The sequence below is a fragment of the Mobula hypostoma genome, chromosome 4, assembly GCF_963921235.1.
Source record: "Mobula hypostoma chromosome 4, sMobHyp1.1, whole genome shotgun sequence".
NCBI lineage: Eukaryota > Metazoa > Chordata > Chondrichthyes > Myliobatiformes > Myliobatidae > Mobula > Mobula hypostoma.
This window is the reverse complement of record NC_086100.1, coordinates 26,368,719-26,396,510: the sequence shown is the minus strand read 5'-3', so window position 1 is coordinate 26,396,510 and position 27,792 is coordinate 26,368,719. Positions and strand designations below refer to the sequence as shown.

Genomic DNA, 27,792 nt, shown 5'->3' with positions numbered 1-27,792 from the left:
ATGTGTGACATGGGAGCACTCGATAACCTAATTGCCAACACAGTTTACCTGCAAGCTAGGACAAATGTAGATATAGGTCTCAAGGAAATGCGAAAGAGACGACAAAGTTTGTTCCTGCCGAGCCACGCACAATGTGTTTCGGTGAAACAAAATATTGATATTGCATATGAGAGTGTGTGTGAACAACAACCAATTGGGAAAAGGTTGTTCCATCAGTTTACAGCAACAGTCCCAGAATATCAAGTTGCTGTTGACTTCAAAAATGAAGTTTCCGACTTTTATCTGGCTGAAAATGGAGTTAAGGAGAACTTGCGACAGAAGATTGTAACTGACTTTCTAAAGACTGATTCAAAAAATTATCTGTCCTTCCTCAGTCAAGAACTGGTCACTAAGTGTAAAGCTGCCACAGAGAAGGAATCTGAAGAACTCCTGCTTCTGGCTGAATCAGAAGCTAAGATGTTCCTCAAAGAACATGCTTTCCAGGACTTCCTAAACAGTCCATTTTTTGAAATGTTCTTGCAATGGAAAACCTTTGAACGTCAGCCTATAACTGAAAAATATTTTTATCAATTCAGAATTTTAGGTAAAGGAGGATTTGGAGAGGTAAGATATTATTTATGTAGAACATTAGGTTTGAGAAAAAGTATATGGGCAATAACTTCCCAGTAATTTTCAATACATTTATATTGAAATGGTTACATATATTAATATTTAAATATACAGTATATTCAATCAAATGGAAATAATGACAGCAAATAATATTTTTATTGTTAAAGTTTCTAACAATTTGCTTTGCTTTCTTTGCTTTGTTCAGGTGTGTGCTATGCAAGTGAAAATATCTGGCAAAATGTATGCATGTAAACAGTTAGACAAGAAACGACTAAAGAAAAAGCAGGGAGAGGAAATGGCCTTTCTTGAGAAAGAAATCTTGGAAAAAGTTAACAGCCGTTTTATTGTCAACCTAGCTTATGCTTATGAAACCAAGAGCCATCTCTGCTTGGTGATGACCTTGATGAATGGAGGAGACCTGAAATTTCACATTTATAACACTGGAGAAAGGGGAATTGAAATGAACCGTGCAATATTTTACACAGCCCAGATTACCTGTGGAATTTTGCACCTGCACGCTCTGAATATTGTGTACCGTGACATGAAGCCTGAAAATGTTTTACTGGATGACGATGGAAACTGCAGACTCTCAGATTTGGGGCTTGCAGTCAGAATTAAAGAGGGCAAAGCCATTAACCATAAAGTAAGTATGAACATGCAAATTTGACACACGTGCACTAATAGAATTATTATGGTCTAGAAATCTGTAAATCTCGTAAAGGAATCGGGTAAAATCCAGTCACAAACATCCTAATAAAGATCCCCTTAGGTTGTTATGTCAGCTGGTAAGAGGAAAACATTATTAATCTGACAATGATTTCTAAAGTATTATCCTGTGGAAAATGCACAGAAGCCCAGATTTTGCAACAGGAAAAGTAGTAAGTTGGACAGGAACTGGTGATACTGCTCATGTGAAGTAAAATTCATAAATCGGTGAATGGCTTCCTGAGTTTAAACTTCACAGATATATTGGCGTTAAAACACAAATGCATTAAGTTGGAGTGAATACTCCTCAAATACTAAATAAACATACCAGAAAATGCTAATGTTTCTCCAGTGGGTTAAGTCAAATTTTATCAGTTTTACCAATTCTCTTTGGCAATGAATATTTAACAGGTTAAAGATCCATCTTTTAAACCGTAATTATAGCTGGTGATTTTTCTTATTATTTTTATTGCTTATTTTACTTCTTTTTCTCCCTACCTTACTTTCTCCCTCACTTTACATCATTTACTTTATGTTCTGTACTTTTTCCATTATTACTTTATATCCACTCAAGGGACATGAACTTCACAGGCTGAGCCAGTGTTTAATTTCCCATCCCTAATTGCCCTTGAGAAAACGATGGTGAGGTCACTCCCTGAACTACTGCAGTCCTTGAGGTGTGGGTTTACTCATAATGCTATTGCAAATGGTAATCATATGCATGACTCAGTAAGAATCCTTCAATCTGGTTGAATGCAGAGATACACTATTGCTCTCACTAGTCACAGAGCCTCCAGGTCCTCTGTATGGGACTCTACATTGAAATGACACCCCATTTGCTATAAGCTGTGCCATACAAAAGAAATGTGGGCTGTTATAATAAATGTTTGATGGCCAGTGATCCTGTTTTCTAGCGTGCTCTTTGAACATCCTTTGCAAATTACCATCACCATTCCACCGAATGCAAATTTTAGTATCTGCTAAAAATGTTAGATACACTGCAATTGAGTACCTTGACTGAGTTTTTCAATCGAGCTGAACGTTGTAAAGTTACAGAACATCTATATTTGATTCATCCTTGATTTTTACTTGGAACTCTTAGGTTAATCTCAATACGGAAAATTACTGCAATTCACTTAACTGTTTTGGAATAAACCGTTGTTATCAAGTGGTTCAACACAGAATCCTTGTCATTATATTTATGATGCTTCAACTTTGTAAACACAAGCACTATATTCTTTCAATCCACGCATCCAAAACAATGAACAAATAGATAAAAAATACGTTCCCTTTTAATGACTACATAAGCATTAATAAGGTATACCATTAATTTGCAGCTCAATGGGTTAAGAGATTATCAGTGTTCTCGTAATTGAAAACATGGGTGTAGAGACGTCTTCTATCACCTGCAGCAGACATGTGATCTGCATATTTGCAGGCGGCATTTATCAACTTCCAACATTTGAACACTTTCAATGCAAGCAAAGGGGATGAATTTCTATCTCAGGAAAAGCAGAAATTCACAGCAAGGCTATAAATAATGTGGAGCAAACACACACAAAATGCCGGAGGAACTCAGCAGGCCAGGCAGCATCTATGAAAAAGAGTAAACAGTCGATGTTTTGGGCCAAAACCCTTCATCAAGTATAGATGAATTGTCTTGGCCGAAAACATCGACTGTTTACTCTTTTCCATAGATGCTGCCTGGCCTGCTGTGTTCCTCCGGCATTTTGAGTGTATTGCTTCGGATTTCCAGCATCTGCAAACTTTCTCTTGTTTATAGTAGTGTAGATGTCGTAATGAGTTCGTTGATCAGACAGAGTGTTTATCGAAGGATGCTCATTTGGGAAAGACCATGGAGCTGTGGGACATCAACTAACATAGGAAAAGGATTGCTGGAGAATTGGACAGCAAAGTTAGAGAATGGATGATGAATATTATAAATTAGAATGGAAAAGCAAAAGTATCAAAAGTGAAAAATCTGTAGGCTATAATCATATGTTAGAAAGTGAAATGCATATAAACTTCATAAAATAATTGCTTTAGTACGTTGCAGAGAGACCATTTTGTTTTAGCAGATAACAGCAATATTTAAAGTGTAGGCTGGATTTGTTTTAGCTATTTGCTCCAATGACTCACTTTAATTCTTCCAATCTGCCCTCATAATAGTATTATGAAATTTCTCAAATCTGAACACAACTTTTTAGCCTCAATCCATGAAATCACACATTCTGCAACTTTTTAATCACAGCCTAACAATAATTACACATTAACTCAAAACTACCTCTGTATAACAGAGGTGTCCTACCAGTACACCTACATTACCCAGTTATTGGCTGATGAACTGTTTAGTTGAGAATATACCATACATAAATTTTAATTAGACTAATGCTTTTGCTTTTATTTGTGTATTTAAAATGCTCTTTGTTTCTTTAATACTTCAGGCCGGAACTAATGGTTATATGGCTCCAGAGATTTTAAAAGAAGAAAAGTACACATACTCTGTGGACTGGTTTGCTCTAGGATGCAGTATTTACGAAATGATTGCAGGCAGAACTCCTTTTAAGGATCATAAGGAAAAGGTCAGTAAAGATGAAGTGAAAAGGAGAACACTGGAAGACGAAGTGAAATATGAGCACCCTAATTTCACAGAAGAGTGTAAGGACATCTGCCAACAGCTTTTGGCCAAGAACTCAGAGGAACGCTTGGGCTGCAGGTAAGCTTCTTGAAATAGTCAAGTCTCTGAATCATTGTGCTAGTCTGCAACGATAATTTTAGTATGATTGTTATTCTAAAATATGTTTAGTATGCCAGATTTACTGCTGGGAAAGCTGGCATTTGAGAGAAGTTGACTATTTATTCATCTAGGAGAAAACATAAATGCTGTTGTTTCAAGATGTTTCAAGGGGAGAAGGGGGGGAGTGAGAAGGGGAAGGGGGAAGGGGGGGAGAAGGGGAGGGGAAGGGGAGAAGGGGAAGGGGAGAAGGGGAAGGGGAGAAGGGGAAGGGGAGAAGGGGAAGGGGAGAAGGGGAAGGGGAGAAGGGGAAGGGGAGAAGGGGAAGGGGAGAAGGGGAAGAGGGGAAGGGGAGAAGGGGAAGGAGAAGGGGAAGGAGAAGGGGAAGGAGAAGGGGAGAAGGGGAAGGAGAAGGGGAGAAGGGGGAAAGGGAGAAGGGAGAAGGGGGAAGGGGAGAGGGGGAAGGGGAGAAGGGGAAGGGGAGAAGGGGGAAGGGGAGGAGGGGGAAGGGGAGGAGGGGGAAGGGGAGGAGGGGGAAGGGGAGGAGGGGGAGGGGAGGAGGTGGAGGGGAGGAGGGGGAGGGGAGGAGGGGGAGGGGAGGAGGGGGAGGGGAAAGGGAGAAGGGGAAGGGGAGAAGGGGAAGGGGAGAAGGGGGAGAAGGGGAAGGGGAGGAGGGGAAGGGAAGAAGGGGAAGGGGATAAGGGGAAAAGGGGAAGGAGAAGGGGAGAAGGGAAAGGGGAAGGGGAGAAGGGGAGAAGGGGAAGGGAGGAGGGAGGAGGGAGGAGGGAGAAGGGGAAGGGGAGAAGGGGAGGAGGAAGAAGGGGAAGGGGAGAAGGGGAGGAGGGGAATGGGAGAAGGGGAAGGGGAGGAGGGGAAGGGGAGAAGGGGAAGGGGAAGGGGAGAAGGGGAAGGGGAAGGGGAGAAGGGGAGAAGGGGAGAAGGGGAGAAGGGGAGAAGGGGAGAAGGGGAGAAGGGGAGAAGGGGAGAAGGGGAAGGGGAGAAGGGGAAGGGGAAGGGGAGAAGGGGAAGGGGAGAAGGGGAAGGGGAGAAGGGGAAGGGGAGAAGGGGAGAAGGGGAAGGGGAGAAGGGGAGAAAGGGGAGAAGGGGAAGGGGAGAAGGGGAGAAGGGGAAGGGGAGAAGGGGAGGAGGGGAAGGGGAGAAGGGGAGGAGGGGAAGGAGAAGGAGAGAAACGGGAAGGAGAAGGGGAGAAGGAGAAGGGGAGAAGGGGAAGGAGAAGGGGAGAAGGGGAAGGAGCAGGGGAAGGAGAAGGGGAGGAGGGGAAGGGGAGGAGGGGAAGGGGAGGAGGGGAAGGGGAGGAGGGGAAGGGGAAGGAGAAGGGGAGGAGGGAGAAGGGGGAAGGGGAGAAGGGGAAGGGGAGAAGGGGGAAGGGGAGAAGGGGAAGGGGAGAAGGGGGAAGGGGAAGGGGAGAAGGGGAAGGGGAGAAGGGGAAGGGGAGAAGGGGAAGGGGAGAAGGGGGAAGGGGAGAAGGGGGAAGGGGAGAAGGGGAAGGGGAGAAGGGGGAAGGGGAAAGGGAGAAGGGAGAAGGGAGAAGGAGGAAACGGAAGGGAGAAGGGATAAAGGGAAGGGAGAAGGGAGAAGAGAAGAAGAGGATGGGGAAAGGGAGAAGGGAAAGAAGGGAGAAGGGGAAGGGGAGAAGTGGAAGGGGAGGTGGGAGAAGGGGAAGGGGAGAAGGGGAAGGGGAGAAGGGGAAGGGGAGAAGGGGAAGGGGAGGAGAGAGGAGGGGAAAGGGAGGAGGGGAAGGGGAGGAGGGGAAGGAGATGGGGAGAAGGGGAAGGGGAGAAGGGGAAGGGGAGAAGGGTGAAGGGGAGGAGGGTGAAGGGGAGGAGGGGAAGGGGAGGAGGAGAAGGGGAGGAGGAGAAGGGGAGGAGGGGAAGGGGAAGGAGAAGGGGAGGAGGGAGAAGGGGGAAGGGGAGAAGGGGGAAGGGGAGAAGGGGAAGGGGAGAAGGGGAAGGGGAGAAGGGGGAAGGGGAGAAGGGGGAAGGGGGGAAGGGGAGAAGGGGGAAGGGGAGAAGGGGGAAGGGGAGAAGGGGAGAAGGGGAAGGGGAGAAGGGAGAAGGGGAAGGGGAAGGGGAAAGGGAGAAGGGAGAAGGGAGAAGGAGGAAACGGAAGGGAGAAGGGATAAAGGGAAGGGAGAAGGGAGAAGAGAAGAAGGGGAAGGGGAAAGGGAGAAGGGGAAGGGGAAAGGGAGAAGGTGAAGGGGAGAAGTGGAAGGGGAGGTGGGAGAAGGGGAAGGGGAGAAGGAGAAGGGGAGGAGGGGAAGGAGATGGGGAGAAGGGGAAGGGGAGGAGGGGGAAGGGGAAGGAGAAGGGGAGGAGGGAGAAGGGGGAAGGGGAGAAGGGGGAAGGGGAGAAGGGGGAAGGGGAAGAAGGAAGTGGAGAAGGGGAAGGGGAGAAGGGGAGGAGGGGAATGGGAGAAGGGGAAGGGGAGGAGGGGAAGGGGAGGAGGGGAAGGGGAGAAGGGGAAGGGGAGAAGGGGAAGGGGAGAAGGGGAAGGGGAGAAGGGGAAGGGGAGAAGGGGAAGGGGAGAAGGGGAAGGGGAGGAGGGGAGAAGGGGAGGAGGGGAGAAGGGGAGGAGGGGAGAAGGGGAAGGGGAGAAGGGGAAGGGGAGAAGGGGAAGGGGAGAAGGGGAAGGGGAGAAGGGGAAGGGGGGAAGGGGAAGGGAGAAGGGGAGGAGGGGAGGAGGGGAAGGAGAAGGAGGGAAGGAGAAGGAGAAAAGGAGAAGAGGAGAAGGAGAAGGGGAGAAGGGGAAGGGGAGAAGGGGAAGGAGAAGGGGAGAAGGAGAAAGAGAAGGGGAGGAGGGGAAGGAGAAGGGGAGGAGGGGAAGGAGAAGGGGAGGAGGGGAAGGAGAAGGGGAGAAGGAGAAGGGCAGAAGGGGAAGGAGAAGGGGAGAAGGGGGAGAGAAGGGGAGAAGGGGGAGAGAAGGGGAAGGAGAAGGGGAGAAGAGAAAGAAAAGGGGAGAAGGGGAAGGAGAAGGGGAGGAGGGGAAGGAGATGGGGAGGAGGGGAAGGGGAGGAGGGGAAGGGGAGGAGGGGAAGGGGAGGAGGGGAAGGGGAGGAGGGGAAGGGGAGGAGGGGGAACGGGAAGGAGAAGGGGAGGAGGAAGGGGGAAGGGGAGAAGGGGGAAGGGGAGAAGGGGGAAGGGGAGAAGGGGAAGGGGAGAAGGGGAAGGGGAGAAGGGGAAGGGGAGGAGGAGAAGGGGAGGAGGAGAAGGGGAGGAGGAGAAGGGGAGGAGGAGAAGGGGAGGAGGAGAAGGGGAGGAGGGGAAGGGGAGGAGGGGAAGGGGAGAAGGGGAAGGGGATAAGGGGAAAAGGGGAAGGAGAAGGGGAGAAGGGAAAGGGGAAGGGGAGAAGGGGAAGGGAGGAGGGAGGAGGGAGAAGGGGAAGGGGAGGAGGGGAAGGAGAAGGAGAGAAGGGGAAGGAGAAGGGGAGAAGGAGAAGGGCAGAAGGGGAAGGAGAAGGGGAGAAGGGGGAGAGAAGGGGAGAAGGGGGAGAGAAGGGGAAGGAGAAGGGGAGAAGAGAAAGAAAAGGGGAGAAGGGGAAGGAGAAGGGGAGAAGGGGAAGGAGAAGGGGAAGGAGAAGGGGAGGAGGGGAAGGAGATGGGGAGGAGGGGAAGGGGAGGAGGGGAAGGGGAGGAGGGGAAGGGGAGGAGGGGAAGGGGAGGAGGGGAAGGGGAGGAGGGGAAGGGGAGGAGGGGGAAGGGGAGGAGGGGGAAGGGGAAGGAGAAGGGGAGGAGGGAGAAGGGGGAAGGGGAGAAGGGAGAAGGGGGAAGGGGAGAAGGGGAAGGGGAGAAGGGGGAAGGGGAGGAGGGGAAGGGGAGGAGGGGAAGGGGAGAAGGGGAAGGGGAGGAGGGGAAGGGGAGGAGGGGAAGGGGAGGAGGGGAAGGGGAGGAGGGGAAGGGGAGGAGGGGAAGGAGGAGAAGGAGGGGAGAAGGGGAGGAGGAGAAGGGGAGAGGAGGAGGAGAAGGGGAGGAGGAGAAGGGGAGGGGAGAAGGGGAGGAGGGGAAGGGGAGGAGGGGAAGGGGAGGAGGGGAAGGGGAGAAGGGGAAGGGGATAAGGGGAAAAGGGGAAGGAGAAGGGGAGAAGGGAAAGGGGAAGGGGAGAAGGGAAAGGGGAAGGGGAGAAGGGGAAGGGAGGAGGGAGAAGGGGAAGGGGAGAAGGGGAGGAGGAAGAAGGGGAAGGGGAGAAGGGGAGGAGGGGAATGGGAGAAGGGGAAGGGGAGGAGGGGAAGGGGAGGGGAAGGGGAGAAGGGGGAAAGGGAAGGGAGAAGGGGAAGTGAAGGGAGAAGGGAGAAGGGAGAAAGGGAAGGGAGAAGGGAGAAGGGAGAATGGGAAGGGAGAAGGGAGAAGAGAAGAAGGGGAAGGGGAGAAGAGAAAGAAGGGAGAAGGGAGAAGGGAAAGAAGGGAGAAGGGGAAGGGGAGGAGGGAGAGAAGGAGGAAGGGAATGGGAGAAGGGGAAGGGGAGAAGGGGAAGGGGGAAGGGGAGAAGGGGAGGAAGGAGAAGGGGAAGGGGAGAAGGGGAAGGGGAGAAGGGGAAGGGGAGGGGAAGGGGGAAGGGGAGGAGGGGGATGGGAAAGGGGAGAAGGGAGAAGGGGAGAAGGGGAAGAGGAGAAGGGGAAGGGGAGAAGGGGAAGGCGAGAGGGGGAAGGGGAGAAGGGAGAGAAGGGAGAGAAGGGGAAAGGGTGACGGGGAAGGGAGAAGGGGTAGGGGAGAAGGAGAAGGGGAGGGGAGGAGCGAGAAATGGAAGGGGAGGGGAGAAGGGGAAGGGGAGAAGGGGAAGGGGAGAATGGGAAGGAGATGGGGAGAAGGGGAAGGAGATGGGGAGAAGGGGAAGGAGAAGGGGAGAAGGAGAAGGGGAGAAGGAGAAGGGGAGAAGGAGAAGGGGAGGAGGGAGAAGGGGAGAAGGGGAAGAGGAGAAGGGGAAGGGGAGAAGGAGAAGGGGAGAAGGAGAAGGGGAGAAGGGGAAGGGGAGAAGGGGAAGGGGAGAAGGGGAAGGGGAGAAGGGGAAGGGGAGAAGGGGAAGGGGAGAAGGGGAAGGGGAAGGAGAAGGAGAAGGAGAAGGGGAAGTGGAAGGAGAAGGGGAGAAGAGGAGGAGGGGAGGAGGGGGAGGAGGAAGAGGAGGGAGAAGTGAATGGGAGAAGGGGAAGGGGAGAAGGGAGAAGGGGAGAAGGGAAAAGGGGAGAAGGGAGAAGGGGAGAAGGGAAAAGGGGAGAAGGGAGAAGGGGAAGGGGAGAAGGGGAAGGGGAGAAGGGGAAGGGGGAAGGGGAGAAGGGGGGGAAGGGGAGAAGGGGAGGAAGGAGAAGGGGAAGGGGAGAAGGGGAAGGGGAGAAGGGGAAGGGGAGGGGAAGGGGGAAGGGGAGGAGGGGGATGGGAAAGGGGAGAAGGGAGAAGGGGAGAAGGGGAAGAGGAGAAGGGGAAGGGGAGAAGGGGAAGGCGAGAGGGGGAAGGGGAGAAGGGAGAGAAGGGAGAGAAGGGGAAAGGGTGAAGGGGAAGGGAGAAGGGGAAGGGGAGAAGGAGAAGGGGAGGGGAGGAGCGAGAAATGGAAGGGGAGGGGAGAAGGGGAAGGGGAGAAGGGGAAGGGGAGAAGGGGAAGGAGATGGGGAGAAGGGGAAGGAGATGGGGAGAAGGGGAAGGAGAAGGGGAGAAGGAGAAGGGGAGAAGGAGAAGGGGAGGAGGGAGAAGGGGAGAAGGGGAAGAGGAGAAGGGGAAGGGGAGAAGGAGAAGGGGAGAAGGAGAAGGGGAGAAGGGGAAGGGGAGAAGGGGAAGGGGAGAAGGGGAAGGGGAGAAGGGGAAGGGGAAGGAGAAGGAGAAGGGGAAGTGGAAGGAGAAGGGGAGAAGAGGAGGAGGGGAGGAGGGGGAGGAGGAAGAGGAGGGAGAAGTGAATGGGAGAAGGGGAAGGGGAGAAGGGAGAAGGGGAGAAGGGAAAAGGGGAGAAGGGAGAAGGGGAAGGGGAGAAGGGGAAGGGGAGGAGGGGAAGGGGAGAAGGGGAAGGGGAGAAGGGGAAGGGGAGAAGGGGAAGGGGAGAAGGGGAAGGGGAGAAGGGGAAGGGGAGAAGGGGAAGGGGAGAAGGGGAAGGGGAGAAGGGGAAGGGGAGAAGGGGAAGGGGAGAAGGGGAAGGGGAGAAGGGAGAAGGGGAAGGGGAGAAGGGGATAAGGGGAAGGGGATAAGCAGAAAGGGAAAAGCGGCAAGGGGAAGGAGAAGGGAAGAAGGGGAAGGAGAAGGGAAGAAGGGAAAGGAGAAGGGAAGAAGGGAAAGGAGAAGGGGAGAAAGGGAATGGGAGGAGGGAGAAGGGGAATGGAAGGAGGGAGAAGGGGAAGGGGAGGAGGGAGAAGGGGAAGGGGAGGAGGGAGAAGGGGAAGGGGAGGAGGGAGAAGGGGAATGGGGAAAGGGAGAAAGTGGAAAGGGAAGGGAGAAGGGGGAAAGGGAAGGGAGAAAGGAGAAAGGGAAGGGAGAAGGGAGAAGGGAGAAGGGGAAGGGAGAAGGGAGAAGGGAGAAAGGGAAGGGAGAAGGGAGAAGAGAAGAAGGGGAAGGGGAGAAGAGAAAGAAGGGATAAGGGAGAAGGGAAAGAAGGGAGAAGGGAGGAGGGGAAGGGGAGGAGGGCGAGGAGGGAGAAGGGAATGGAGAAGGGGAAGGGGAGAAGGGGAAGGGGAGAAGGGGAAGGGGAAAGGGGGAAGGGGAGAATAGGAGGAAGGAGAAGGGGAAGGCGAGAAGGGGAAGTGGAGAAGGGGAAGTGGAGAAGGGGAAGGGGAGAAGGTGAAGGGGAGAAGGGGAAGGGGAGAAGGGGAAGGGGAGGGGAAGGGGGAAGGGGAGGAGGGGGATTGGAAAGTGGAGAAGGGAGAAGGGGAGAAGGGGAAGGGGAGAAGGGGAAGGGGAGAAGGGGAAGGGGAGAGGGGCAAGGGGAGAGGGGGAAGGGGAGAAGGGAGAGAAGGGAGAGAAGGGGAAAGGGTGAAGGGGAAGGGAGAAGGGGAAGGGAGAAGGGGAAGGGAGAAGGGGAAGGGAGAATGGGAAGGGAGAAGGGGAAGGGAGAAGGGGAAGGGGAGAAGGAGAAGGGGAGAGGAGGAGCGAGAAGTGGAAGGGGAGGAAGAGAAGGGGAAGGGGAGAATGGGAAGGAGATGGGGAGAAGGGGAAGGAGATGGGGAGAAGGGGAAGGAGAAGGGGAGAAGGAGAAGGGGAGAAGGAGAACGGGAGGAGGCAGAAGGGGAGGAAGGAGAAGGGGAAAAGGGGAGGAGGGGGAGGGGGAGAAGGGGAGAAGGGGAAGGGGAGGAGGGGGAGGGGGAGAAGGGGAGAAGGGGAAGGGGAGAAGGGGAGAAGGGGAGAAGGGGAGAAGGGGAAGGGGAGAAGGGGAAGGGGAGAAGGGGAAGGGGAGAAGGGGAAGGGGAGAAGGGGAAGGGGAGAAGGGGAAGGGGAGAAGGGGAAGGGAGAAGGGGAAGGGGAGAAGGGGAAGGGGAGAAGGAGAAAGGGAGAAGGAGAAAGGGAGAAGGGGAGAAGGGGAAGGGGAGAAGGAGAAAGGGAGAAGGGGAGAAGGGGAAGGAGAAAGGGAAGGGATGAAGGAGAAGGGGAGAAGGGGAAGGGGAGAAGGGGAAGGGGAGAAGGGGAAGGGGAGAAGGGGAAGGGGAGAAGGGAGAAGGGGAAGGGGAGAAGGGGATAAGGGGAAGAGGATAAGCAGAAGGGGATAAGGGGAAGGGGATAAGCAGAAGGGGATAAGGGGGAAAGGGGAAGGAGAAGGGAAGAAGGGAAAGGAGAAGGGGAGAAGGGGAGAAAGGGAAGGGGAGGAGGGAGAAGGGGAATGGAAGGAGGGAGAAGGGGAAGGGGAGGAGGGAGAAGGGGAAGGGGGAAAGTGAAGGGAGAAGGGAGAAGGGAGAAAGGGAAGAGAGAAGGGAGAAGAGAAAGAAGGGGAAGGGGAGAAGGGAGAAGAGAAAGAAGTGAGAAGGGAAAGAAGGGAGAAGGGGAGGGGGAGAAGGGAGAAGGGGAAGGGGAGAAGGGGAAGGGGAGAAGGGGAAGGGGAGAAGGGGAAGGGGAGAAGGGGAAGGGGAGAAGGGGAGAGGGGAGAAGGGGAGAAGGGGAAGGGGAGAAGGGGAAGGGGAGAAGGGGAAGGGGAGAAGGGGAAGGGGAGAAGGGGAAGGGGAGAAGGGGAAGGGGAGGGGAAGGGGGAAGGGGAGGAGGGGGAGGGGGAGGAGGGGGAGGGGGAGAAGGGGAGAAGGGGAAGGGGAGAAGGGGAAGGGGAGAAGGGGAAGGGGAGAAGGGGAAGGGGAGAAGGGGAAGGGGAGAAGGGGAAGGGGAGAAGGGGAAGGGGAGAAGGGGAAGGGGAGAAGGAGAAAGGGAGAAGGGGAAGGGGAAGGAGAAGGAGAAGGGGAAGGAGAAGGGGAGAAGAGGATGAGGGGAGGAGGGGGAGGAGGGAGAGGAGGGAGAAGTGAATGGGAGAAGGCGAAGGGGAGAAGGGAAAAGGGGAGAAGGGGAAGGGGAGAAGGGGAAGGGGAGAAGGGGAAGGGGAGAAGGGAAGGGGAGAAGGGGAAGGGGAGAAGGGAGAAGGGGTAGGGGAGAAGGGGATAAGGGGAAGGGGATAAGCAGAAAGGGAAAAGCGGCAAGGGGAAGGAGAAGGGAAGAAGGGAAAGGAGAAGGGGAGAAGGGGAGAAAGGGAATGGGAGGAGGGAGAAGGGGAATGGAAGGAGAAGGGGAAGGGGAGGAGGGAGAAGGGGAAGGGGAGGAGGGAGAAGGGGAAGGGGAGGAGGGAGAAGGGGAAGGGGAGGAGGGAGAAGGGGAATGGGGAAAGGGAGAAAGGGGAAAGGGAAGGGAGAAGGGGGAAAGGGAAGGGAGAAGGGGGAAAGGGAAGGGAGAAAGGAGAAAGGGAAGGGAGAAGGGAGAAGGGAGAAGGGGAAGGGAGAAGGGAGAAGGGAGAAAGGGAAGGGAGAAGGGAGAAGAGAAGAAGGGGAAGGGGAGGGGAAGGGGGAAGGGGAGGGGAAGGGGAAGGGGAGGAGGGGGATGGGAAAGGGGAGAAGGGAGAAGGGAGAAGGGGAAGGCGAGAAGGGGAAGTGGAGAAGGGGAAGTGGAGAAGGGGAAGGGGAGAAGGGGAAGGGGAGAAGGGGAAGGGGAGAAGGGGAAGGGGAGAAGGGGAAGGGGAGGGGAAGGGGGAAGGGGAGAATAGGAGGAAGGAGAAGGGGAAGGCGAGAAGGGGAAGTGGAGAAGGGGAAGTGGAGAAGGGGAAGGGGAGAAGGCGAAGGGGAGAAGGGGAAGGGGAGAAGGGGAAGGGGAGGGGAAGGGGGAAGGGGAGGGGAAGGGGGAAGGGGAGGGGAAGGGGGAAGGGGAGGAGGGGGATGGGAAAGGGGAGAAGGGAGAAGGGGAGAAGGGGAAGGGGAGAAGGGGAAGGGGAGAAGGGCAAGGGGAGAAGGGCAAGGGGAGAGGGGGAAGGGGAGAAGGGAGAGAAGGGAGAGAAGGGGAAAGGGTGAAGGGGAAGGGAGAAGGGGAAGGGAGAAGGGGAAGGGAGAAGGGGAGGGAGAAGGGGAAGGGAGAAGGGGAAGGGAGAAGGGGAAGGGGAGAAGGAGAAGGGGAGGGGAGGAGCGAGAAGTGGAAGGGGAGGAAGAGAAGGGGAAGGGGAGAATGGGAAGGAGATGGGGAGAAGGGGAAGGAGATGGGGAGAAGGGGAAGGAGAAGGGGAGAAGGAGAAGGGGAGGAGGGAGAAGGGGAGGAAGGAGAAGGGGAAAAGGGGAGGAGGGGGAGGGGGAGAAGGGGAGAAGGGGAAGGGGAGAAGGGGAAGGGGAGAAGGGGAAGGGGAGAAGGGGAAGGGGAGAAGGGGAAGGGGAGAAGGAGAAAGGGAGAAGGAGAAAGGGAGAAGGAGAAAGGGAGAAGGAGAAAGGGAGAAGGGGAGAAGGGGAAGGAGAAGGGAAGGGATGAAGGAGAAGGGGAGAAGGGGAAGGGGAGAAGGGAGAAGGGGAAGGGGAGAAGGGGATAAGGGGAAAAGGATAAGCAGAAGGGGATAAGGGGAAGGGGATAAGGGGGAAAGGGGAAGGAGAAGGGAAGAAGGGAAAGGAGAAGGGGAGAAGGGGAAGGGGAGAAGGGGGAAGGGGAGAAGGGGGAAGGGGAGAAGGGGAAGGGGAGAAGGGGAAGGGGAGAAGGGGAAGGGGAGAAGGGGAAGGAGAGAAGGGGAAGGAGAGAAGGGAGAAGAGAAAGAAGGGAGAAGGGAAAGAAGGGAGAAGGGGAGGGGAGAAGGGAGAAGGGGAGAAGGGAGAAGGGGAGAAGGGAGAAGGGGAGAAGGGGAAGGGGAGAAGGGGAAGGGGAGAAGGGGAAGGGGAGAAGGGGAAGGGGAGAAGGGGAAGGGAGAAGGGGAAGGGGAGTATGGGAAGGAGAGAAGGGGAAGTGGAGAAGGGGAAGGGGAGAAGGGAGAAGGGGAAGGGGAGAAGGGGATAAGGGGAAGAGGATAAGCAGAAGGGGATAAGAGGAAGGGGATAAGCAGAAGGGGATAAGGGGGAAAGGGGAAGGAGAAGGGAAGAAGGGAAAGGAGAAGGGGAGAAGGGGAGAAAGGGAAGGGGAGGAGGGAGAAGGGGAATGGAAGGAGTGAGAAGGGGAAGGGGAGGAGGGAGAAGGGGAAGGGGGTAAGGGAGAAAGGGGAAAGGGAAGGGAGAAAGGGGAAAGGGAAGGGAGAAGGGAGAAGGGAGAAAGGGAAGGGAGAAGGGAGAAGAGAAAGAAGGGGAAGGGGAGAAGGGAGAAGAGAAAGAAGGGAGAAGGGAAAGAAGGGAGAAAGGGAAGGGGGAGAAGGGGAGGGGGGAGAAGGGGAGGGGGAGAAGGGGAGAGGGGAGAAGGGGAGAGGGGAGAAGGGAGAAGGGGAGAAGGGGAGAAGGGGAAGGGGAGAAGGGGAGAAGGAGAGAAGGGGAGAAGGGGAGAAGGGGAGAAGGGGAGAAGGGGAGAAGGGGAGAAGGGGAGAAGGGGAGAAGGGGAGAAGGGGAGAAGGGGAGAAGGGGAGGAGGGGAAGAGGAGCAGGGGAAGGGGAGCAGGGGAAGGGGAGAAGGGGAAGGGGAGCAGGGGAAGGGGAGAAGGGGAAGGAGAAGGGGAAGGAGAAGGGGAAGGGGAGAAGGGAGAAGGGGAGAAGGGAGAAGGGGAAGCGGAGAAGTGGAAGGGGAGGTGGGAGAAGGGGAGAAGGGGAAGGAGAAGGGGAGAAAGGGAAGGAGAAGGGGAAGGAGAAGGGGAAGGAGAAGGGGAGAAGAGGAGGAGGGGGAGGAGGGGGAGGAGGGAGAAGGGGAGAAGGGGAAGAGGAGAAGGGGAGAAGGGGAAGGGGAGAAGGGGAAGGGGAGAAGGGGAAGGGGAAGGGGAAGGGGAAGGGGAGAAGGGGAGAAGGGGAGGAGAGGAAGGGGGAAGGGAGAAGTGGAGAAGTGGAGAAGTAGAGAAGGGGAAGGGGAGAAGGGGAAGGGGAGAAGGGGAAGGGGAGAAGGGGAAGGGGAGAAGGGGAAGGGGAGAAGGAGAAGGGGAGGGGAGGAGCGAGAAGTGGAAGGGGAGGGGGAGAAGGGGAAGTGGAGAATGGGAAGGAGATGGGGAGAAGGGGAAGGAGAAGGGGAGAAGGAGAAGGGGAGGAGGGAGAAGGGGAAAAGGGGAGGAGGGGGAGGGGAGAAGGGGAGAAGGGAAAGGGGAGAAGGGGAAGGGGAGAAGGGGAAGGGGAGAAGGAGAAAGGGGAACAAGAAGGGGAGAAGGGGAAGGAGAAGGGGAGAAAGGGAAGGAGAAGGGGAAGGAGAAGGGGAGAAAGGGAAGGAGAAGGGGAGAAGGGGAGGAGAGGAAGGGGGAAGTGAGAAGTGGAGAAGTGGAGAAGGGGAAGTGGAGAAGGGGAAGTGGAGAAGGGAAGGGGAGGGGGAGAAGGGGAAGTGGAGAATGGGAAGGAGATGGGGAGAAGGGGAAGGAGAAGGGGAGAAGGAGAAGGGGAGGAGGGAGAAGGGGAAAAGGGGGGAGGGGGAGGGGAGAAGGGGAGAAGGGGAAGGGGAGAAGGGGAAGGGGAGAAGGGGAAGGGGAGAAGGGGAAGGGGAGAAGGGGAAGGGGAGAAGGGGAAGGGGAGAAGGAGAAAGGGAGAAGGGGAAGGGGAAGGAGAAGGAGAAGGGGAAGGAGAAGGGGAGAAGAGGAGGAGGGGAGGAGGGGGAGGAGGGAGAGGAGGGAGAAGTGAATGGGAGAAGGCGAAGGGGAGAAGGGAAAAGGGGAGAAGGGGAAGGGGAGAAGGGGAAGGGGAGAAGGGGAAGGGGAGAAGGGGAAGGGGAGAAGGGAAGGGGAGAAGGGGAAGGGGAGAAGGGAGAAGGGGAAGGGGAGAAGGGGATAAGGGGAAGGGGATAAGCAGAAAGGGAAAAGCGGCAAGGGGAAGGAGAAGGGAAGAAGGGAAAGGAGAAGGGGAGAAGGGGAGAAAGGGAATGGGAGGAGGGAGAAGGGGAATGGAAGGAGGGAGAAGGGGAAGGGGAGGAGGGAGAAGGGGAAGGGGAGGAGGGAGAAGGGGAAGGGGAGGAGGGAGAAGGGGAATGGGGAAAGGGAGAAAGGGGAAAGGGAAGGGAGAAGGGGGAAAGGGAAGGGAGAAGGGGGAAAGGGAAGGGAGAAAGGAGAAAGGGAAGGGAGAAGGGAGAAGGGAGAAGGGGAAGGGAGAAGGGAGAAGGGAGAAAGGGAAGGGAGAAGGGAGAAGAGAAGAAGGGGAAGGGGAGGGGAAGGGGGAAGGGGAGGGGAAGGGGAAGGGGAGGAGGGGGATGGGAAAGGGGAGAAGGGAGAAGGGGAGAAGGGGAAGGGGAGAAGGGGAAGGGGAGAATAGGAGGAAGGAGAAGGGGAAGGCGAGAAGGGGAAGTGGAGAAGGGGAAGTGGAGAAGGGGAAGGGGAGAAGGGGAAGGGGAGAAGGGGAAGGGGAGAAGGGGAAGGGGAGAAGGGGAAGGGGAGGGGAAGGGGGAAGGGGAGAATAGGAGGAAGGAGAAGGGGAAGGCGAGAAGGGGAAGTGGAGAAGGGGAAGTGGAGAAGGGGAAGGGGAGAAGGGGAAGTGGAGAAGGGGAAGGGGAGAAGGGGAAGGGGAGAAGGGGAAGGGGAGGCGAAGGGGGAAGGGGAGGGGAAGGGGGAAGGGGAGGGGAAGGGGGAAGTGGAGGGGAAGGGGGAAGGGGAGGGGAAGGGGGAAGGGGAGGAGGGGGATGGGAAAGGGGAGAAGGGAGAAGGGGAGAAGGGGAAGGGGAGAAGGGGAAGGGGAGAAGGGCAAGGGGAGAAGGGCAAGGGGAGAGGGGGAAGGGGAGAAGGGAGAGAAGGGAGAGAAGGGGAAAGGGTGAAGGGGAAGGGAGAAGGGGAAGGGAGAAGGGGAAGGGAGAAGGGGAAGGGAGAAGGGGAAGGGAGAAGGGGAAGGGGAGAAGGAGAAGGGGAGAAGGAGAAGGGGAGGGGAGGAGCGAGAAGTGGAAGGGGAGGAAGAGAAGGGGAAGGGGAGAATGGGAAGGAGATGGGGAGAAGGGGAAGGAGATGGGGAGAAGGGGAAGGAGAAGGGGAGAAGGAGAAGGGGAGGAGGGAGAAGGGGAGGAAGGAGAAGGGGAAAAGGGGAGGAGGGGGAGGGGGAGAAGGGGAGAAGGGAAAGGGGAGAAGGGGAAGGGGAGAAGGGGAAGGGGAGAAGGGGAAGGGGAGAAGGGGAAGGGGAGAAGGGGAAGGGGAGAAGGAGAAAGGGAGAAGGAGAAAGGGAGAAGGAGAAAGGGAGAAGGAGAAAGGGAGAAGGGGAGAAGGGGAAGGAGAAAGGGAAGGGATGAAGGAGAAGGGGAGAAGGGGAAGGGGAGAAGGGAGAAGGGGAAGGGGAGAAGGGGATAAGGGGAAAAGGATAAGCAGAAGGGGATAAGGGGAAGGGGATAAGGGGGAAAGGGGAAGGAGAAGGGAAGAAGGGAAAGGAGAAGGGGAGAAGGGGAAGGGGAGAAGGGGGAAGGGGAGAAGGGGGAAGGGGAGAAGGGGAAGGGGAGAAGGGGAAGGGGAGAAGGGGAAGGGGAGAAGGGGAAGGGGAGAAGGGGAAGGGGAGAAGGGGAAGGGGAGAAGGGGAAGGAGAGAAGGGGAAGGAGAGAAGGGAGAAGGGAAAGAAGGGAGAAGGGAAAGAAGGGAGAAGGGGAGGGGGAGAAGGGAGAAGGGGAGAAGGGAGAAGGGGAGAAGGGAGAAGGGGAGAAGGGGAAGGGGAGAAGGGGAAGGGGAGAAGGGGAAGGGGAGAAGGGGAAGGGAGAAGGGGAAGGGGAGTATGGGAAGGAGAGAAGGGGAAGTGGAGAAGGGGAAGGGGAGAAGGGAGACGGGGAAGGGGAGAAGGGGATAAGGGGAAGAGGATAAGCAGAAGGGGATAAGAGGAAGGGGATAAGCAGAAGGGGATAAGGGGGAAAGGGGAAGGAGAAGGGAAGAAGGGAAAGGAGAAGGGGAGAAGGGGAGAAAGGGAAGGGGAGGAGGGAGAAGGGGAATGGAAGGAGTGAGAAGGGGAAGGGGAGGAGGGAGAAGGGGAAGGGGGTAAGGGAGAAAGGGGAAAGGGAAGGGAGAAAGGGGAAAGGGAAGGGAGAAGGGAGAAGGGAGAAAGGGAAGGGAGAAGGGAGAAGAGAAAGAAGGGGAAGGGGAGAAGGGAGAAGAGAAAGAAGGGAGAAGGGAAAGAAGGGAGAAAGGGAAGGGGAGAAGGGGAGGGGGGAGAAGGGGAGGGGGGAGAAGGGGAGAGGGGAGAAGGGGAGAGGGGAGAAGGGAGAAGGGGAGAAGGGGAGAAGGGGAAGGGGAGAAGGGGAGAAGGGGAGAAGGGGAGAAGGGGAGAAGGGGAGAAGGGGAGAAGGGGAGAAGGGGAGAAGGGGAGAAGGGGAGAAGGGGAGAAGGGGAGGAGGGGAAGAGGAGCAGGGGAAGGGGAGCAGGGGAAGGGGAGAAGGGGAAGGGGAGCAGGGGAAGGGGAGAAGGGGAAGGAGAAGGGGAAGGAGAAGGGGAAGGGGAGAAGGGAGAAGGGGAGAAGGGAGAAGGGGAAGCGGAGAAGTGGAAGGGGAGGTGGGAGAAGGGGAGAAGGGGAAGGAGAAGGGGAGAAAGGGAAGGAGAAGGGGAAGGAGAAGGGGAAGGAGAAGGGGAGAAGAGGAGGAGGGGGAGGAGGGGGAGGAGGGAGAAGGGGAGAAGGGGAAGAGGAGAAGGGGAGAAGGGGAGAAGGGGAGAAGGGGAAGGGGAGAAGGGGAAGGGGAGAAGGGGAAGGGGAAGGGGAAGGGGAAGGGGAGAAGGGGAGAAGGGGAGGAGAGGAAGGGGGAAGGGAGAAGTGGAGAAGTGGAGAAGTAGAGAAGGGGAAGGGGAGAAGGGGAAGGGGAGAAGGGGAAGGGGAGAAGGGGAAGGGGAGAAGGGGAAGGGGAGAAGGGGAAGGGGAGAAGGAGAAGGGGAGGGGAGGAGCGAGAAGTGGAAGGGGAGGGGGAGAAGGGGAAGTGGAGAATGGGAAGGAGATGGGGAGAAGGGGAAGGAGAAGGGGAGAAGGAGAAGGGGAGGAGGGAGAAGGGGAAAGGGGAGGAGGGGGAGGGGAGAAGGGGAGAAGGGAAAGGGGAGAAGGGGAAGGGGAGAAGGGGAAGGGGAGAAGGAGAAAGGGGAACAAGAAGGGGAGAAGGGGAAGGAGAAGGGGAGAAAGGGAAGGAGAAGGGGAAGGAGAAGGGGAGAAAGGGAAGGAGAAGGGGAGAAGGGGAGGAGAGGAAGGGGGAAGTGAGAAGTGGAGAAGTGGAGAAGGGGAAGTGGAGAAGGGGAAGTGGAGAAGGGAAGGGGAGGGGGAGAAGGGGAAGTGGAGAATGGGAAGGAGATGGGGAGAAGGGGAAGGAGAAGGGGAGAAGGAGAAGGGGAGGAGGGAGAAGGGGAAAAGGGGGGAGGGGGAGGGGAGAAGGGGAGAAGGGGAAGGGGAGAAGGGGAAGGGGAGAAGGGGAAGGGGAGAAGGGGAAGGGGAGAAGGGGAAGGGGAGAAGGGGAAGGGGAGAAGGGGAAAGGGAGAAGGGGAAGGAGAAAGGGAAGGGATGAAGGAGAAGGGGAGAAGGGGAAGGGGAGAAGGGGAAGGGGAGAAGGGGAAGGGGAGAAGGGAGAAGGGGAGAAGGGAGAAGGGGAAGGGGAGAAGGGGATAAGGGGAAGAGGATAAGCAGAAGGGGATAAGGGGAAGGGGATAAGCAGAAGGGGATAAGGGGGAAAGGGGAAGGAGAAGGGAAGAAGGGAAAGGAGAAGTGGAGAAGGGGAGAACGGGAAGGGGAGGAGGGAGAAGGGGAATGGAAGGAGGTAGAAGGGGAAGGGGAGGAGGGAGAAGGGGAGGGGGGAAGGGAGGAAGGGGAAAGGGAAGGGAGAAGGGAGAAAGGGAAGGGAGAAGGGAGAAGAGAAAGAAGGGGAAGGGGAGAAGGGAGAAGAGAAAGAAGGGAGAAGGGAAAGAAGGGAGAAGGAAAAGAGGGGAGAAGGGGAGAGGGGAGAAGGGAGAAGGGGAGAAGGGGAAGGGGAGAAGGGGAGAAGGGGAGAAGGGGAGAAGGGGAGAAGGGGAGAAGGGGAGAAGGGGAGAAGGGGAGAAGGGGAGAAGGGGAGAAGGGGAGAAGGGGAGAAGGGGAGAAGGGGAGAAGGGGAGAAGGGGAGATGGGGAGAAGGGGAAGGGGAAGGGGAGCAGGGGAAGGGGAGAAGGGGAAGGAGAAGGGGAAGGAGAAGGGGAAGGAGAAGGGGAAGGAGAAGGGGAAGGAGAAGGGGAAGGAGAAGGGGAAGGAGAAGGGGAAGGGGAGAAGGGAGAAGGGGAGAAGGGAGAAGGGGAAGCAGAGAAGTGGAAGGGGAGGTGGGAGAAGGGGAGGCAGAGAAGTGGAAGGGGAGGTGGGAGAAGGGGAGGCAGAGAAGTGGAAGGGGAGGTGGGAGAAGGGGAGGAGGGAGAAGGGGAGAAGGGGAAGTAGAAGGGGAGAAGGGGAAGTAGAAGGGGAGAAGGGGAAGGAGAAGGGGAGAAGGGGAAGGAGAAGGGGAGAAGAGGAGGAGGGGGAGGAGGGAGAAGGGGAGAAGGGGAAGAGGAGAAGGGGATAAGGGGAAAGGGATAAGGGGAAGGGGAGAAGGGGAAGGGGAAGGGAAAGGGGAAGGGGAAGGGGAAGGGGAAGGGGAAGGGGAAGGGGAAGGGGAAGGGGAAGGGGAAGGGGGAAGGGGAAGGGGGGAAGGGGAAGGGGAAGGGGAAGGGGAAGGGGTGAAGGGGAGAAGGGGAGGAGAGGAAGGGGGAAGGAGAAGGGGAGAAGGAGAAGGGGAGAAGGAGAAGGGGAAGGGGAGAAGGGGAAGGGGAGAAGGGGAAGGGGGGAAGGGGAGAAGGGGAAGGGGAGAAGGGGAAGGGGAGAAGGGGAAGGGGAGAAGGGGAGAAGTAAGATGGGAGGGGAGGGGTAGGAGAGGGGGAGGAGGAGAGGGGGAGGAGGGAGGAGGGAGGGGGAGGAAGGGGGAGGGGAGAGAAGGGGATGGGGAGAGTGGGAGAGGGTCAGGGAGAGTAGAGGAAGAGAGGGGGAGAGGAGGGGGAGAGGTAGCAGGAGAGGACCCTTTTGAAGCAAGAAGTCTGTTTGGCCCAGTACTACACAACATTTTGTTCTCAAGAATCAAAAAAAATCAGGACAATTTAAACAAATCCATATTTACAATGCTACCTTTGAAACACACACCACTTTCACACCTCCCTGCTTCAGACCCATACAACAGACTCAGCTGTGAGTCGGCTGGGGTGATATACTGCGTCTGCTGTTCCCGATGTGGCCTTCTATATACTGGCGAGACTTGACACAGACTGGGAGATCGTTTCGCTGAACACCTACGCTCTGTCCACAAAGAGAAAGCGGGATCTCCCAGTGGCCACACATTTTAATTCCACGTCCCATTCCCATTCTGATATGTCTATCCACGGCCTCCTCTACTGTAAAGATGAAGCCACACTCAGGTTGGAGGAACAACACCTTATATTCTGTCTGGGTAGCCTCCAACCTGATGGCATGAACATTGACCTATCTAACTTCCGCTAATGCCCCACCTCCCCTTCATACCCCATCTGTTATTTATTTATATACACACGTTCTTTTTCTCTCTCTCCTTTTTCTCCCTCTGTCCCTCTGATTATACCCCTTGTCCATCCTCTGGGCTCCCCCCCCCCATCTTTCTCCCTAGGCCTCCTGTCCCATGATCCTCTCATATCCCTTTTGCCAATCAATTGTCCAACTCTTGGCTCCATCCCTCCCCCTCCTGTCTTCTCCTATCATTTCAGATCTCCCCCTCCCCCTCCCACTTTCAAATCTCTTACTAGCTTTTCTTTCAGTTAGTCCTGACCAAGGGTCTCGGCCCAAAACGTCGACCGTACCTCTTCCTAGAGATACTGCCTGGCCTGCTACGTTCGCCAGCAACTTCTATGTGTGTTGCTTGACTTCCAATTAACTTGGTTCAAGGTGCTTAGGAACCCATTTTTCGGAGTTATATTATAGACTTGATTTTCAGTGTATATTCAGATCTGAAGTTTGGTTGCTGAAGTCAACATTCACTTTATGTTGTCACGTACCCCGTGACGGGTTAAAGAACCAGCAGAAATGGAAAACACCTTGAAGTATGGTATTGCTGTTTGTCGTCGTCGTGGCTATCCCTCGAGGTCAAAGATGATGGTCTTCGTTCTGACGAAGTGGCCCACAGAGTGAAGACGCCTGCACGTGTATTTGTTTGATGCGTACTTGATGGTGCACTCCAAGAAGCACACGATACTTCACACATCAAACAAATGATTCAAATGGCATGGAAACGACGACGATTGGAGCTGATGGATTTGTTGCAGCCTTCATCCGCCTTCACAGCCGTTGAGTTTGTAGTAACTTCATCCATCTGTTCTATCGTTGACGTCTTGGTTGGATTGTCCTTTGTCAGTGACCTCACTCTCGACCTTACCGCCATGGGTGACCCTACCAAAACGATTTGTCAGGCAAGATTTTCCCTTGAGGAAACCATGCTGACTATAGCCTATTTTATCAAGTGCCTCCAAGTACTCCAAAACCACATCCTTAACGATTGACTCCAACATCTTCCTAACCACTGAGGCCTATAATTTCCTTTCTTCTGCCTCTCTCCCTTCTTGAAGAGTGGAATGACATTTGGTATTTTCCAGTCTTCCAGAACCATTCCAGGATCTAGTGATTCTTGAAAAATAATTACTAATGCCTCCACAATCTCAGCAGCTACCTCTATCAGAACCCTAGTGGTACACCATCTGATCCAGGTAACTTATCTACCTTCAGACCTTTCAGTTTCCCAAGAACTTTCTCTTTAGGAATGGTAACTTCACACACTTCATGACCCCTAACATCTGGAACTTCCACCATATTGCTAGAGTCCTCCACAGTGAAGACTGATGAAAAATACTTACCAGTTCATCCACCATTTCCTTGTCCCTTATTACTACCTCTCCACCATTGTTTCCTACTGGTCCTCATTACATGGGTAATGTGCCAATACTTAGACATTGAAAAGTGAGAAAGGTGATAAACCATTAATTTAGCTGCTATACACAAGAGGACACAGGTTTAAGGTGCTGGGGAGTAGGTACAGAGGAGATATCAGGGGTAAGTTTTTTACTCAGAAAGTGATGAGCGCGTGGAATGGGCTGCCAGCAACGGTGGTGGAGGCGGATATGATAGGGTCTTTTAAGAGACTTTTGGATAGGTACATGGAGCTTAGAAAAATAGAGGGCTATGGGTAAGCCTAGTAATTTCTAAGGTAGGGACATGTTCGGCACAACTTTTTGGGCCGAAGGGCCTGTATTGTGTTGTAGGTTTTCTGTTTCTCTATACCACTTTCTGCCAGTGAGTATGAAAAACACACGAGTTTGTTAAAAAGTACAAATCTTATAAGAAGTATTATTAAAAGTAAACAGGGGTTTCCAACACAGGATATTCCGAGGAACTTTCCAGGATATACCCAGGATATCCTAGTATATCGTGGGTATATCCTGTTTATATCCAATAAATTCCATGACATGATATTAAACCTGATTCTGAGGACATACACAATGATTGCACAGAAGACAAGCTGTATTGTGTTTGACAGCAGACTGCTGCAACATCCACTGTCTCAGAGACTTGGACTATATATTTTGTACATGCTATGTGTGCCTTGTGCCGTGTATGAGTGTTGGCACTGTGTTTTGCACTTTGGCCCCGGAGTTACGCTGTTTTGTTTGGCTCTATTCATGAAAATTAAACTTGAACTTGAACTGAGGTGAGAAAAAGTTTGTTCTGTTAGGCATGAGGTGTGAGGATGTAAGAAGTTTTTTCACTAGTCTCTCCAAATTTCGACTTATCTCCAGGTGTTTGCAGGGAGGATTTGGAAACTTTTGCCTTTCCCATCTTCAGATTTGGTGCTTGGGTCAGGAATGGACAGACAGTGGATAAACTTCTGGGCGACTCACCCAGAAACCCAGGTTAAAGATAGGAGTTCAATATCGCATTTGGGGAATTTAATTTCATTTAGTTAAGTGATGTGAAATTTAATAGGAGGTACATGTAATTCTAAGCATGAAACTACTGATCTGTTGTAAAGTTACATCATTTTCAGAGAAGGAAATCTTCATGCAGGTTGAATTATGTATTACTTCACATCCCATAGCAATGGAGTTAACTCTCAACTCCTCTCTGAAATAGCCATTCATTTTCACAAGGTAGTATGGTATTCTTCTCCTAATTCTGTCATTGTGCCCATTTTACAGCACATAGCATTGTGCAAAATTTAAACACAGGGATTTGATTATTTAAAATTAAATGGTCTTTGTTCTCACAATTCAAACCTTTATTGCTTTTCAAACCAGATAGAATTACTTTGACAGGATAGATTCATTGGTGAATTACTAAATAAAATACTTAATTGTTTTCCTCCAAAAGGGACTGTTACATAGTTCAAGACAGAGACAATAGCTTTTGTAATTTTTTTCAAATAACATTCTTTTAATACAGTATTTAAAAGTAATTAATTTGTCTTGTAAATTGGGCATGATGACATCACACTTACTGCACCCAACTATGCTTTACATGTTTCATACTGTAAATGTTATTTGCAATTTAAACTAACAACATACATCAAAGTTGCTGGTGAACGCAGCAGGCCAAGCAGCATCTATAGGAAGAGGCGCAGTCGACGTTTCAGGCCGAGACCCTTCGTCAGGACTAACTGAAGGAAGAGTGAGTAAGGGATTTGAAAGCTGGAGGGGGAGGGGGAGATGCAAAATGATGTCTCCTATCATTTTGCATCTCCCCCTCCCCCTCCCCCTCCAGCTTTCAAATCCCTTACTCACTCTTCCTTCAGTTAGTCCTGACGAAGGGTCTCGGCCTGAAACGTCGACTGCGCCTCTTCCTATAGATGCCGCCTGGCCTGCTGCGTTCACCAGCAACTTTGATGTATGTTGCTTGAATTTCCAGCATCTGCAGAATTCCTGTTGTTTGCAATTTAAACTGATTGGTTGATTGGTTAAGTTGATTGACTAAATGATTGGTTTGAAGATGTTTTTTTTTAAATCTTATTGTGGGATTATGACATTTCTGTTACACTGTCAGATCAATAATATCTTCCTTCATAGAGGTAAAAGAAATGACTGCTTATTGATAGAAGTAGATCATGAAGTGATATTAATTCTCTTTAATTCCTCTTTGAAATCTGAGAGTAAATTTAAGAACACCAACTTAAAATTTAGATTTATTTGATATCATACACTTTTTTCACTTTAGAGGAGAAAATGATGACCTTAGAAAACACCCTTTCTTCAAACCTATTAACTTCCAACGTTTAGAAGCAGGACTTCTCAAACCACCTTTTGTGCCAGACCCCAGCACGGTGTACTGTAAGGATCTTGGAGACATTGCTGATTTCTCTGAAGTCAAAGGTATTGACATTATTGACAAGGATAAGCAGTTTTACAAGAAATTTGCCACAGGGGCTGTCGCCATTCCTTGGCAAGAAGAAATGATTGAATGTGGCCTTTATGAAGAACTCAGCGATCCCACTCGGAAACCATCAAAGGCAGGAGTGTTGGAAAATGGCACTGATGAAGCTAAGTCAGGTGTTTGTATGATTCTGTGAAAGGGAAAATCTATCCTTATCTTTCTGCAATTACACCCTCTGCAGATTACTCATTAATTAGAAATTAGAATTTGCTTCTCTCTCATGCTAGGGAAATTTACATACAGACATTAGCTCCTGATCAGCACCACCAATGGAAAAAGACATGCATTGTATATAAACATCTGGCATAATTCTGTGGAGAAATGGAAACATAAAAAAACACAAATCTAGTTGCAGATGAAAAAAATTAAATGATATATTCTCCAAAAGTACCTGTCAAATTGCTGTGAGTCAATGAAGGCAGCACTTAATAGAAGTGGTCCTGTTCTGAAATACATTTTGTTCCACTGCATATGTATGGTGTCAATTTCAGTAACAGGTAAATAAAGGCTAAAGAAAATTTATGTGTTGAAATATGACTGAAAACAAAGTAATCTGGGGTTTTGAATTTGCCAAGGTTCTCATTTTTCCTAGAGCTACAGGTAAGTTATACAGGAATGATCTTAATTCACTAGAATAATCTAACTCTTCTCGGATAGTTATGGTGATAGAAATTTGCAAAACTAGTGCATTTTGGAATACTGCACATATTCAAACTTGAGTCTGGAAATGATTTGGAAAATGTGTAGCCCAGGTGGTCAGTGGTTGGGTTGAGTTGCTCCCCAATCTTGGCAATTTACTTGCAAATGTTTCCTCATCATATAAGGGGACATCATCAGTGCGCTGTTAACTGTGGTGTGTCCTCCAAATGCTTGGCCCTTATATAGTTACCAATCAGCTGACTGGACGTAATTTCAAAAACTCAATTGTGCTGTATGGAGGAGGTCTCGTCACTGATTGGTTGTGTGGCGAACTTTCCATGCTGTGGTCTAGAACTTTGCCCACATTGGCTCATAAGTAGATTCAAGGTCTACACGTCTGTTTACAGAATTGTTCACGGGAAACTATATTTCTACGAATTCTCTCACATGCCGCGTATTTGTTTGAACCATGACTTTCACTGATGCCCAGTCAAAATTTGTGCCTCTCTTGATCTTCATGGGTAGAGACCATGGAGAGTTAGACATGGTGCTTGACATCCAGTTGATGTTCATGGATGCTTGTGAATAGTTTTCTCCCAGTCTGGCCAATGATATTTGCTGCAACCCCCACATTGGATTTTGTAGACTACAATGGTCTTGTCCAATAGCTTGGTTCATTGCTTTGGTCCACAAAGCACCCTCTTCAATGTTGCTGTTTACTTATGCACGACCAAAATTCTATGTTCTTTGACAGATCGGGCCATCGCTTCCAAGATATTTCGAATGTATGGAAGGACAACATGTTTGGTCAATTCTTAGCTGGTATGTTGTCGACCACATAACTTCATATAAAGATACCTACGACATTGACAATGCACCAACCAAGACGTTACAAAACCTGTTGTCCTTCCATAAATTCAAAATATCTCAGAGATGACAGCCCGACTGCTCCGAGAACATAGAATTTTATTGGTATATAAAGGCCAAACATTCGGAAGACACACCGCATTTAACAGCGCACTGATAATGTCTCCTCGTATGGTGATACAACGTTTGCAAATAAATTGCCAAGATTGGAGAACAACTCAACCCAGCCAAACTTAAGTCTTTCAGATGGAGATTCAGTACTTCACTGCATTACTATCCAATGTATCACTACCGGTCCAAGGTGACTACCTGAACATCTAGATGTGATCAATTACATTTATCATAAATAAGACT

General features: G+C 53.0%; 1 protein-coding gene across 1 annotated transcript; it reads left to right on the top strand.

The window, feature by feature from the left end:
- LOC134344743 (rhodopsin kinase grk7-a-like) lies at positions 1-26,068 on the top strand. Its single transcript, XM_063044824.1, has 4 exons — positions 1-603; positions 815-1,252; positions 3,759-4,030; positions 25,717-26,068. The coding sequence occupies exons 1-4, from the start codon at positions 1-3 to the stop codon at positions 26,066-26,068; spliced, it is 1,665 nt and encodes a 554-aa protein (XP_062900894.1).
- The last annotated feature ends 1,724 nt before the right edge of the window (positions 26,069-27,792 follow it).

Coding starts and splice junctions, on each gene's coding strand:
- LOC134344743 (XM_063044824.1), top strand. CDS start 1: ATGTGTGACATGGGAGCACTCGATAACCTAATTGCCAACACAGTTTAC. Junction 604..814: donor GTAAAGGAGGATTTGGAGAG/GTAAGATATTAT, acceptor TGCTTTGTTCAG/GTGTGTGCTATGCAAGTGAA. Junction 4,031..25,716: donor GAGGAACGCTTGGGCTGCAG/GTAAGCTTCTTG, acceptor TTTTCACTTTAG/AGGAGAAAATGATGACCTTA.